The 13,388-nt window shown below is 47.4% G+C and overlaps 1 protein-coding gene across 2 annotated transcripts in view; it reads right to left on the bottom strand.

Annotated features, from left to right (window-relative positions):
* Positions 1–13,388, bottom strand: part of GPS1 (G protein pathway suppressor 1) — a 45,825-nt gene that overhangs the window by 16,225 nt on the left and 16,212 nt on the right. Inside the window, exon 14 of one of the 2 annotated variants that reach the window (XR_010919531.1) lies at positions 270–7,543. Coding sequence is in view for 1 of the 2 variants with exons in the window: in XM_067547115.1 (XP_067403216.1) it covers positions 7,469–7,543 (75 nt within the window). In the remaining variant the exon portion in view is untranslated. Of the gene's footprint in view, positions 1–269; positions 7,544–13,388 lie in introns of those variants that run through there. The other variant, XM_067547115.1, reaches the window with a different exon arrangement.

Below are 13,388 nucleotides of genomic sequence, written 5' to 3' on the forward strand. Positions count from 1 at the left end.
ATCTTGTTGATTTCAGACCATTTCTCTAATGTGTCAAGGCTGTTTTGAATTTTAATCCTGTCCTCCAAAGTGCTTGAACCCTCTTCCAGCTTGGTATCATCTGCACATTTTATAAGCATATGCTCCATTATCCTAGTCATAATGAAAATATTGACTAATACAGGACCCAAGACAGACCCAACCGAGATTCCTATACACCCTCCCACTTAGATAGTGAACCATTAATAACCACTCTTTGGGTAAGGTTTTGCAACCAGTTGTGCACCCACCTTATAGCAATTTCAACTAGACCACATTTCCCCGATCTCCCGAGTCCAGTGCTTTAACTACAAGATGGACCATCCTGTTTTCCTAGTGGTGAATTCTGTGGAAGGACAGACATCAGACTCTATTCTGCAACAGAAACAGTCATTCAAGGTCTATCTGTATCTCAGGCAGCACTACATATGCCTGATTGCTCTATATACATCCTGAAGAGTACTGATTCATACTTCCTTTCTCAGGGCATTCTATCAAGTTTTTCTGTATACTGCAGAGAGCTTCAACAGTGAATTCAAACACATTAATCTGTCATGATAAAAGGCTAAAGAAATGGAGACCAAGCTGTCTGCTGTTTTCCTGGATAAAATCTCAGCTCAGATTAGAAAATTTACTTACACCTGAGGCTGCCCATTGGCTGGAACATCTGCTGGCCTAAGGCCTTCTACATGAAATTTGCAGCAGTACATCCCTCCTTACCCACAGCTTGCAGTGGATCTTCTGCACTGCTAACTGCTGTAACAGGAGATTGGAAAAACGTGCCAGGAACCTCCCAGCAACCTGCACCCAGACTCCAAAGCAGAAGGCTTCTAAAGCTGTGTCTTGTGGGAATGTTGTTCACCATCCAGTCCCAGGGCTTGGACCTCTCATATTTACTTATAAGAGCCAATGCTATAGGTACAGAAAAAGTAACAACACATATCTGAGAACTCAGTAGACCAACATGACCAATGAGGCCTTCGCAATCCACTAAAATATACTTCTTTTCCTTTTTCTCCAACCTGTTCAACGTCTGACCTGGGGCATCTGGAGAAAATAGATTAGCCTGGCAGCACGCTCTGAAGTTTGGACCAAGAGGAGAGGAGTCTGACATGATTACTGAGAATGCTTTGCCAGCAACACTGCTCGTTTAAATAAGGGAGCTACAAGTCACCTGACATGGTGTCAGATAAGGCGAGACATTTCTAAAACAACCAGGATGCAAACCATTTTGGGGATTAAAGGTTTTAAAAAAACAAAAAACAAAAAAAAACCCCACCTTAATCTAACCTGGAAATCATCTGGCAGCCAGTGCAGATCCCTGAGTGGGCAGCTACATTCTACACTGTGAAGGTTTAGTCTGAGGTGAGGCCCTACGTCCCAAACAAAGGGCTTAAGCCTACTTGCCCAGTACAGATGATAAATGTCTCCTTGAGCACAACTACATGAACAACCAGGAGCCCCAGCATTCTAGATTATGAATCTGCGTAACAATCAGCAAATAAAACCCTTCTGCAAGGTAGCTAATCACCCTGCAATTAAGCCTATAAGTGTTATCTTATTTTTTGCTGATTAACATTCAGTCCAGTTAGCCCTTGGCCAAACTCCACCCTCTGTTAGGTACTGACTGTATTACTCAGCTGCACCAGCAGGGTCATGCAAGATGGAGAGGTACAACTGAGTTGTCTGTTACTGAATACAGTGCAGCATAAATACTCTTATTAGCCTCTCTGATTGCCCCATACATGCATTAAACAGGAGGGGTGACAGAACAGAACCTGCAAGAGTCCACACAAGACCCCTTGAAGCCAGTACACCCCATCAGTGACCCAGAATTACCCTTTGGAATCACTCCAGCAGGAAGGAAGCAATTCCGCCTATTCTGACAGGCTAACTAGAATCCTCATGGTCAACAATATCAAAAGGCATATGACATGCTAAAAGAATCAACGTGGAGGCCTCATCTCAGCCCAACATCCAGCACATCTCCACCCATCTGTACTGCATCCAGGTCTAAAACCAAACTGACCCATGTATTAATTAAACTGGCCAAGCACAAACTTCTTGTGGATCTTCCTGCACCACAAAGGGAAGTACTGATAATCAGTTCCAACAATGGCACCCACACTTCCCCACCAAGCATCAGTAACCAAAGAGCCATGGATTGAATCTGCAAGTCATGGTACACCCCACAGTTCATGTGCAAGAGTTACTGGCTGAAAATCAAGCAGCAAAAGTTACATTTGTCCCTCTAAGAAACAACTCTCCTATCATGAAGGCAATATGGTCAGCTCTGTCACCAGATGCAAGTAATGTGAATTGACCTGGTTACTCTCCACCCAGAATGGTTCTTCTGCCCATGACTATGTAGATGCAATGAAGAAGATGAGGAAATCTTTTTTCATGGACATGGTCTCAGCTTTCCAAATGCTTAGCTTTGTATGGTTTACTTCCTCTGAAAGGCCTTCCTACTGACTGTGGGCCTCTCTACCTTCGGGGGATGGGGGAGGGAATTAAACATTCACTGACATCAGATACAACTGCTGATGTCAAAATATTGGTCCCCATGATCTGAGAATATCTCCCTTCCACATCCCTAATCACAATCAGTTTCTATTAGCCAACCTTTTCAACAACTTCCATAATTCTGGTTAATGTCAGACATTAAATCCTCTGTACTGCTATGAAAAAAAATCAGCCTGAGATTTCATCAGAGAATGAGGAGATTATGAACTGGTAGTTAATGAGGTGAAGGGGACCACTGGTCATTTTCTTAACAAACAGTGATTGTGAGTGAGCAAGAGCTCTTACACTTTGGAATACAAGATGAGCTGTTTGCAATATTTTGAATGAAGACAAATGGAATCATTTTTATATCACCCTAGGCTGAAAGCAATCCACAGTGAATGTAGGTGCAGGTGACAATCTATGAGCTCGGCAGGGCCATGTCCCATTTTATTCCTGTGCCACAGCCCATAAAAAGGGGCAAGTCATTCAATTTTAATTTATATGACTCCCCCCACCTTCATTAAATAAACTCATTCCTTTTTAAAAAAATTCATTTTGTGGATAGGGTTGCCCTGTCCCAACTTTCACTTCTGTAGAAAAATGCACAGAAATGGGAGCTATTTGTACACAATGGACAAAACCAAGTACTTTTATGCAGCAAGCAACTTCTCAATTAAGACCCTGAAGCATACACAAGACAATCAAGTCTGAAGGGGAATGATCTAATCTTGCTGACGCATTACATTACAACTGTGAGGAAAATGGCATAGGGTTTTGCTTTCAGAAGAAAGCTATCAAACCGTGAAAATTTGAGACAAGAAAAAATGCAGGTAGAGAGTTCAAAACATCACTACTTACAGGAGGGCAGTGTAGCAACATGGGGCTAGGAACTGTGTAGGAATAGAGGTTGATGGAAGTTCACTTTTCTAAAGCAACTCAAGAAAGGTAATGCATCCACAGACGTTATGGCCAGAAGGCATCATCATCTAGTTTAGCCTCCTACATAACATAGGCCATTCAATTTCCTGGAATTAATTCCTGTTTGAACTCTATCATTTTCTTTAGAAAAACACCCACTATTAATTTAAAAATTGCTAGTGATGGACAATTCATCACAATTCTTGGCAAGCTGTTTCAATTTACTTTGGTTAATTATTTTGTTAAAAATGTACACCTTATTTCTGGTCTGAATTAATCTAGCTTCAACTTCCAGCCATTAGATTTTGTTGAACTTTTGTCTGCTAGATTGAAGAGCCTTCAATTATGAAATATTTGTTCCCTATGTAGGTACTCAAACTGTGAGCAAGTCACCCCTTAATCTTCTCTTGTTAAACTAAAACAGATTGGATTCTGAGTTCTCCACTATAAGTCACGTTTTTTCAATCCTTTAATCATTCTGACTCTTTTCTGAACCTTCTCCCAATTTATCAACATCCTTTTTGAATGGTTGATACCAGAACTTGCCACAGTATTCCAATAGCAGGTGCACCAACGCCAAATACAGAGGTAACAGAATATTCCAGCTCCTACTTGAGATTCCCATTTCTATATGCAAGGATTGCATCAGCTTTCTTGGCCACCGCATCAGACAAGGAGCTCAGGTTCAGCTGATTATCCACTATGACCCAAAGTCTTTTTCAGAGTTAGTGCTTCCCAGGACAGAATTGCCTATTCTGTAAGTACAGCCTGTGTTCTTTGTTGTATAACTTTACATCGGGCCATATTTTATTGCATATTATATGCTTGCACCCAGCTTACCTAGCAATCCAGATCATTCTAAAGCAGTCACAATTTCATTATTTACCAGTCCCCCAATCTTTGGGTCATCTGCAAATTTTAGCAGTGATGATTTTATGTTTTCTTCCAGGTAACTGATAAAAATGTTAGCTAGTGTAGGGCAAACAACAGGTACCTGGAGAACCCCACCAGAAACACACCTATTCAATGATGCCGCCCCATTTACAATTGTATTTTGAGACCTGTCATTTTGCCAATTTTTAATCAACATAATGCATGCCATGTTGATTTTGTGTTATTCTAGATTCTTAATCAAAATGTCATGCAATACCCAGTCAAATGTCTAAGACTTGAAGTCAAAGTCACTATTATCGTTATCAACCAAACTTGTAATCTCATTAAAAAAAATATCAAATTGATGTGACAGGATTTGTGTCCCATAAACCTACATTGATTGGCACTGATTAATGAAGAATTAAAGGAGGTTAATATAATTAAATCCCATATCAGCCATTCCAATATTTTGGCTGTGATTGATCCCATTACTTTTCTAAAGAGATGAGAAAAAAACACCACTTTCAATTAGCAAGGACCTGTTGGAATAGTCAAACCACCTTAACTATTAACCTAAAGAGAAAGAGATAAGGGAGAGAGGAAATGGAAGAAGAAAACCAAAAGAAGGAAAAAGGTGTAGGGAGGATAAGAATCCAAGATAAAAGAGTATCCAAGGGGTGCACCTGACAGCAGAATTTGATCCTGCTCAGTATTTTTTTATACCAGTTCTCTTGCATGTTGGCTCCAGCTGGCCTCTAGGGTAGATCTCCAATTTGTCAACCTTTGCACTACATTTGTGTTATACTCCACTTGTTGTGCAGGTTAGTAAATAGGCTGGAGATGACAGTTGCTGTTTGAGCAGAAAGAACCTGGCTTGATGGCTGTGTCTAATGGGCTGAAATAATATCTAATTTAAAGATGTGAACAGTAGTTTTGTATGCTAACAGTAGTTGTTAATTGGAGCATCCTTGCTAAGGAAGTAGAACTTAAGAGTGGAGAGACTGGAGTTGAATCTTCTACTTATAAATTGTGATTCCTGGTCTCTTTTTAAAAAGATAGCTTTTGCTGAATATGAGGTAGACCTTTCAAATTGTGACACATCTGCAGTTCTGTTGAGGCAGTTCTCAGCTCAAGAACAAAGTATTCTCCATCTGTGGGTTGACCAAATCGCTGAGATATCTATGCCTCAGACAAGGAGGACCCAATTCTCTCTAGGGCATAAGCTTTTTACATCATTGCAGTAGCAGAAAGGAGGGTGGAAGCAGCTCTTAGAGAATATCTACTGTGTAAAGGGGTGCCTCAGCTGTCAGAGCAGCTCAGCACCCACCTCCTCCCAAGCCTATGGGAAAAGACCAGAGAATATTGGACTATGGGAGGGGAAGGGGCCAGAGCACACTGCACTCCAATTATTCTTGGCTGCATATGCCCATTGAGGCTGTTCTAATTTACATTGGGGGCTGGGTAGGCCCTTGCGTAGCCATAAAATAGATCAAAAGTCACATCTGCTTCCCACTTCCCTATTGAATCAAATTGAGCAAAGCTTCCTGGAACCAGCTCTTAGCAAAGTGAGTTCAGCCATTACAAAGATGGGCCTAGATGAATGCAAGATTGATGTAAGTCCAAAATATGGACAACACCTAACCAAAGACTTCAAAGTAACTACTGCCCCAACTTTCTCCACATAAACCACAAAATGCTTCAGCAACAGAAATCTGCAAATGGAGGAAGCTGCTGCAGTTTAGAAACTATACGAATGCATCCTCCCAGAGATCTTGTACTTGGCTGTCAGAAAAGCAAGAGAGTGAAACTCCACAGAGCGGCACTCTTCAGACCTCCTCATGCAAGTGATATTACCTAACTTCCAAACACCTCCAACCAGATTAAAATGCTAAAACAGCAGCCTGTCAAATTCACCAACTTTAGTATAAAACAAAAGAATCAAGACAAAGCTAAAAGCAACTACCACAAAATTCCAAACACTGAAATGAGTTTTTTTTAATTACTCTCTTTAATGCACTAGAGATAACTTATTTTAAAACAAAAACAGCATTAACAATAACATTTGTTTGTAGTAAATTGCTCAACCAGTCAGGACTGGATCAGAATTTTTAACTTTGTCCTATGGGACTGAATGTAATTCCAGAACATTCAACACTTAACTACACTCATTAATATAACACTACCTGGGTTTGGGCTGCCACCTGAAACCCATTTATAAAAGAAAAGTTGGGACAGATGCACTTATTTGAGCGGGCACATGGGCTGACTTCTTTCTGTTTCTGCCCCAGAAATGTATGGTGTTTCTATGGCATTTACTCATGCCACCAAGAGCCACTGGTGCACAGGTTAAGAAGCCACTGTACCTTGATGAAGTAAAACTGGACAAGCAACAGTATTTGCACGAGATAGAGCCTTACTGCAGTGGTAAACCACTGCCAGAGTCCAAAACCAAGTGATATGCATGTTGAAACAAGTCAGGAAACAGGCCTTTGAAAAAGGGACAGGCCAGACTGAAAGAGGCTGGATTCAGGGTAAGTGCAACCACCTGAAATAAATGCCTTTGAATAAGCAGAAGTGGTGCCATATTTCCAAGGGTGGATGAGAAGTCCTGGAGTTGCTTCCTGAGAGGCGCTCCCCTTTGTCTGAACTCAGGGCCCATGCCATCGAGAGCACTGCACTCAGGGCTCATCTGAAGTAAAGTGAAAGGACTTCACTGCTCAGAGACAAGGCATCACTTCCAGGTCAATGAAACATTCTCCCTTTGATACACCCCAGTCATCCAACTTCACACAATCTGCCTTTGCAGTTCTGACCCTGGAAAGCTAATAGCAGCTGAAGGGATCCCAGATCAGCATCTCTCTGAAAAATACTGCCAGTTCTTCTGGGGTGGTGGGTACAGAGGAAAGGGCGATCAGCACTGAAATGATAGACAATTCCAGGGATGCTGCATTTAGTGACAGGTTCTGTTTTAAAGGAATTAAGTTATCAGAATCTGAACTTTAGCGCCCACCATCAGCCCTGACCCTCCCAACCCTGATGAGAGAGAGAATGACAGGGATTGTTTGTGGAGCTCAGTAGTCTGTGGTTAGGACATAGGACAAACAGTTGGGGCATGGAAGTGAGGGGGTTCTTTGATTGTACGTGAAGATGTTCACATGTTGGTGCTCATTCGGGACTGGCTGTTAGCTGGAGTGAGCTCGCCTTGGCTACCTTCTCGTGGAGGAGACTGCAATAAGAAAACCAAAATACAGCCCTGGTTAGTGATGGGCTGGAACTGCCCCTGCACCAGGGCTCCAATCACGGAACACTCCCATAAACTCCCATAACACACCTCAGCACAGGTAAACCATACAGCAGGTAGTGGCATTCTCAGCTCAGCCTTCTCTCTTTCCCACCAGGAATTGGGTGGAGAGAGTGGGCCCTACACACCATGAGCACAAAGTTTGTTTATTTAATTGCAAATAAAAACAAGGTTACTTACCAGTAACTGATGTTCTTCAAGTGTGTTGCTCATGTCCATTCCACTATAGGTGAGTGCACGCCACCGGGCACGGTTATTCGGAACTTTTTTCTCCTTAGCAGATCCCGTAGGGCCAGCTCCAGTGCCCCCTGGAGCCCCGCGCACATGCCGTGGTATATGAGGCACTGCCGGCCCTACGCCCCCCTCAGTCCCTTCTTTCTGCCAACTCCGGCAGTGGGGACGGCGGGTGGGTTGTGGAATGGACATGAGCAACACATCTCAAAGAACATCAGTTACTGGTAAGTAACCTTGTTTTCTTCTTCGAATGATTGCTCATGTCCATTCCACTTTAGGTGACTAACCAGCAGTACCTTTGGAGGTGGGTCGGAGTTACCGGTGAGCTGCCCTCAGCACCGCTCTGCCGAATCTCGCGTCCCCTCTTGCCTGCTGGGCGATGGTGTAGTGGGACGTGAAGGTGTGCACCGACCAAGAGGTGGTGGCTTTGCAGATGTCCTGCAGGGGCACTCTCTCCAGGAAGGCTGTAGACAAGGCTTGAGCTCTGGTTGAGTGCGCTGTGATGGTTCCCGAAAGCGGAACTCTTGCCTGCTCGTAGCAGAACTTGATGCATGATGTAATCCATGAGGAGATGCGCTGGGTGGAGACAGGTGACCCTTTCATCCACTTAGCTACTGTGACGAAGAGCTGTGGCGATTTCTGGAACGGCTTTGTACACTCGATGTAAAAGGCCAGGGCTCGTCTCACGTCCAGCAAGTGCCATCTCCTCTCCTCCTCCAAACCATGAGGTTTGGGAAAAAACATGGGGAGAAAAATATCCTGATTACAATGAAATTGGGAAACCACCTTGAGCAGGAAGGCCGGATGCGGCCTCAACTGAACCTTGTCCTTACAGAATACTGTGTAAGGGGGCTCCGAGGTCAAGGCCCTAATCTCGGAGACCCTCCTAGCTGAGGTAGTGACATCAGGAAGGCTACCTTCCAGGAAGGCATGAGCAGAGGGCATGAAGCCATGGGTTCGAAGGGGGGCCCCGTGAGTCTCGAGAGGACAAGGTTGAGATCTCAGGGAGGCACCAGGTCACGGACCTGCAGATAAAGCCTCTCCACCCCCCCCTTGAGGAACCTGATCAACATGGGATGGGAGAACAGCGATCTCCCCTCTAGCAGCTGATGGAAGGCCGAAATGGCCGCCAGGTGAACCTTCAACGAGGCCAGCGCCAGACCCTGGAGCTTTAGCTGAAGCAGGTACTCCAGGATCACCTGTATAGGTGAGAGGCTGGGCAGGATTCCCAGGGACTCCGCCCAACAGGTAAACTGCGTCCACTTAGCCCGATACATGACCTGTGTAGAAGGCTTCCTGCTGCCAAGCAGGACTTGCTGGACCTGCACCGAGCAGGCTTTTTCTCCCTCTGTCAGCCACAGAGCCTCCAGGCCATGAGGTGCAGGGAGTCCAGGTCCAGGTGCAACAGGCGACCATGGTCCTGGGATAGAAGGTCATGCTGCCTTGAGAGCTCCAGGGGTGGGGCGATCAAAAGGTCCAGCAGCATGCTGAACCAGTGCTGCCTTGGCCAGGCTGGAGCAATGAGTATAACGTCTGCTCTGTCCCTCTATTTTCAGCAGGACCTTGAGCAGGAGCGGAATGGGCAGAAACATGTATATGAAGTTCCCCATCCAGTCTTGAGGAACGCGTCAGAAATCGACCCGGTGTCGCGACCCCGGAGCGAGCAGAACCTCGGATACTTCTTGTTCCAGGCCGACACGAATAGGTCCACTTGGGGAATGCCCCACTTCTGGAAGATCATAGATGCCACCTCTAGGTGTAGCAACCAGTCGCTGCAGGATAGAAACGACCTGCTGAGGCAATCCGCCTCGTCCTTCCTCACTCCCAGAAGGTGAGAGGCCGTTCGGTGGAAACTGTGCCTCACGGCAAGGTCCCACAGACGGATAGCTTCCTCGCAGAGGGCTGAGGAGCACGCTCCCCCCGGCCTGTTTATATAAAACATGGCTGCGGTCTTGTCCGTCAGCACCTATACCACTCTGCCTGTTAGGAATCGGTGGAACACCTTGCACGCTAGACAAATGGCCCTCAGCTCCTTCATATTGATGTGCAGGCACCGCTCCTCCCTCGACCAGGGCCCCTGAGTGCCTAAGTTGGCGCTGATGTGGGCTCCCCATCCTACGTCCGAAGCGTCGGAAACCAGGGTGACCGAAGGAACCAATTCCTCGAACGGAATGCCCTTCATCACTGCCCGGGGAGTCCGCCACCAGTCTAGGGAGGCTAGGATGGGCGGGGGAACTGTGACCACCTGGTCCAGTGGGTGTCTGCTCGGCACATATACCGAGGCCAACCATGTCTGAAGCGGTCTGAGCCTCAGGTGAGCTAGTCTCACTACATACGTGCAGGCCGCCACATGGCCTAACAGCTGCAGGCAGTGCCTGGCTGTTGTCGTGGGGCATCGGTGCAGCTGGGAGATGATGGAGACCATCGCCTCGTAACGTGGCTGAGGCAAGAAGGCTCTGGCCTAGGAAGTGTCCAGGGTAGCCCCAATGAATTCTATTCATTGCACTGGGGTTAGTGTGGACTTCTGCTTGTTTATGAGCAGTCCCAGCTTGCTGCACGTGGAGCAAGTGAGGGTCATGCTGTCCTGCACTTGGGACCTGGACCTACCCCTAGTCAGCCAATCATCCAGGTAAGAAAAAATTTGCACACTCGTTCATCTCAGGTGGGCAGCCAGTACTGCCATGCACTTTGTAAACACCCTGGGAGCCGAAGATAGGCCAAAGGGCAGGGCTGTAAACTGGTAGTGGGAGTCAGCCACCATGAAGTGAAGAAAGCGCCTGTTGCTGGGAAGGATAGACACATAAAAGTATGCGTCCTTGAGGTCAAGGGCGGCATGCCAGTCTCCTGGATCCAGGGAAGGGATTATGGAAGCTAGGAAGACCATGTCAAACGGCTCAGATTTCACATATTTGTTTAGACGACACAGGTCTAATATGGGTCTCAGACCCCCCTTCGCATTGGGGATGAGGAAGTACCTCAAATAGAACCCCTTCCCCCTTCTCTCTTGAGGGACCATTTCCACCACTCCCAGACTGAGGAGGGTGTCCACCTCCTGTAAGAGGAGCTGCTCGTGAGAGGGGTCCCTTAAGAGGGATGGAGGGGGAGGATTGTTGGGGGGGGGTAGATGTAAACTGCAGGGCATAGCCCCCCGAGACTATCCCAAGGACCCAATGGTCCAAAGTGATTTTTGCCCATTCGGGGTAGAAGGGCCTTAGCCTGTTTAGGAAGGGGCGGGACGGATCCAGGAGAGCAGCCAGGGCGTCACCTTAGGGTGCACCATCAAAATTGTCTCCTGTGATTGCCCGACCTCCTGTGGGGCCCTTGCTGGGGAGCTGAGGATGAGCTAGGGGGCTGATTTCTTCTTCTAAACCCCCTATTTCTATTCCTCTGTCTATAGGCTTGGAAAGACCTGGGCTGAGGCCTTGGCTGCTGCTGCGCCTGGGGCCGTGACTGTCGCCTGGAAAACTGGGGAGTGTAAAGACCCAGGGAGCGAAGCGTGGCCCTGGAGTCCTTCAGACCATGCAACTTCGCATCAGTCTGGTCCGAGATAAGGCTGGTGAAGGATTGTACCCGCTGAGGTTCTCTCTTGGGGTCTGACTCCTCGTCTGAGGAGTGATGTCGATGGGCCTTCTCCAGTACAGGAGGCATGGATTGCACCCCCGATAATTTAATGGATTGGGGACCAGGTCCCACCTGGAGACCCTTAGGGCCCAATAAGGCCATTGTTGCGGCCACTGTCCCTGGGGCCAGCCTGGGGCTAACTGTGCCATGGGCTCTGGCACTTTATGGGGGCGTCGACTTGCCCGATGACTGTCCCCCTTGGGAGACCCCAAGGCATCATCGGAGTCAGAGGCTCTGGACCTGCGGTACCATGTTCGTCCACGGTCACAGGCACCCTTCTAGCCCGGGGACCACCCCCTCGATGCTTCCGACCTGGAGGACAATGAGGACTGGTTCTGCGTCACCTGGGTGTGGGTGAACTCCTCGGTGCTGGGAGCGGGAATGGGAGCTGTCCGAGGGCTACTTGGCAGACCTCGACTGGTGCTGCCTCCTTGCTTGCGCTGCCTCTGGTGCCGCAGATCAATGTCAGCGCTGAGAGGGAGACTCCACGTCCCATGCCGGGGCAGGTCAGCTCAATGACACCGACCTGGAGCGACTACTAGGGGACTACTCTCTGCTCTACCCTCGGAGACCGTCCATCGGGAGATCTTCCTCCCTGTACCGGGGATCTCCACCGCCATTCAGAGGGAACCCAACGTATGTTTCCCCCGTGACACCGGCCCCTTCTCCCTCAGCGGAGGAGGTGGCATAGGCAAGGCCAACAAGGCTCTTGCCACCTGAAAAGCCTCCGGTGTTGACAGCGTCAGCGGGGCACTCTCCCATTCCCAGGAGTTGGGGGAGGCTCCCTGATCGGAGATGCAGGCACCGGAGAAAGTCTCAACAGGCTGGGTTTGGTGCATCTCTACACTCGACCCTGCCCGTACCGATGGCGCAGGGGAGTACCTGAGCTCCGCGCACTGCTTCTTCTTCGGTATCGGCGATGTTGCACAGTGCCAAGTCGAGGGCAGAGCCGATGGTGCATTCTGTACCAAAGCCAACTCGGTATGAGTCAGAGCAGGTCGGCTCAGACGCTGGGCGGAGCGCTGCCTCCATCAACAGGGCTTTCAGCTGGATTTCTCGGTCCTTTTGAGTCCTCAGTTTGAAAGCCCTGCAGATTTTGCACTTGTCCTTTCTGTGGGCTTCCCCCAGGCACTTAAGGCAGCAGTCGAGGGGGTCACTGAGTGAGAAGGCCTCCCCACAGGAGGCACATGGCTTGAAGCCCGACGACTGGGCATGGCCTGGCCACTTGAAGTCCCAGCAGGGACTGCCTTATCTCTGACTACACTTAACAATACTTAACTAACTAAAACTAAACTCAGAATACAAAACAAGTCCAAACAAGGGGAACAGTACTTGCTGTGAGCAAGGCTAGTTCTAGCAACTGTCACGGGTGAAAAGAAGGAACTTAGAAGGCGTAGGCCGGGAGCGCCTCATATACCGTGACATGTGCACGGGGTTCCAGGGGGCGCCGGAACTGGCCCTACGGGATCTGCTAAGAGGAAAAAAGTTCCGGATAACCATGAACAGAGGCGTGCACACACCTATCACAGAATGGACATGAGCAAGCACTCAAAGAAGAATAATATGTTTCAACCATTTTTCTCTTAACAAATCATTCACTTTTTCTGCAAAAGAATTTGTTATTCACAAATATTTGCATGACAGTTTACAGCCTATGGGGTATTTGCAAATTATTCATGGTGTGTGATTAGTCACCTAACTTGAATCAAACACCCCGTGAGAACTTGAATGCCATTTGGCACTTAGTGTGCTCATCTCTGTGGTATCTATGACAACAGCGACTACTCTCTCCAGGGCACTGTCCTATGGAACCATCCCTTGGCAGGATTGCTCCAGTCAACATATGTATTTCAATTTCCCTCATGAAAATAAAAAGTTAGGAATAATTAATTCCTTTGTTGTAATTTAACAAGCA

Source organism: Emydura macquarii, unplaced genomic scaffold, assembly GCF_026122565.2.
Source record: "Emydura macquarii macquarii isolate MOO-44397 ecotype Brisbane River unplaced genomic scaffold, CSIRO-AGI_Emac_v2 contig_1230, whole genome shotgun sequence".
NCBI classification, from domain to species: domain Eukaryota; kingdom Metazoa; phylum Chordata; order Testudines; family Chelidae; genus Emydura; species Emydura macquarii.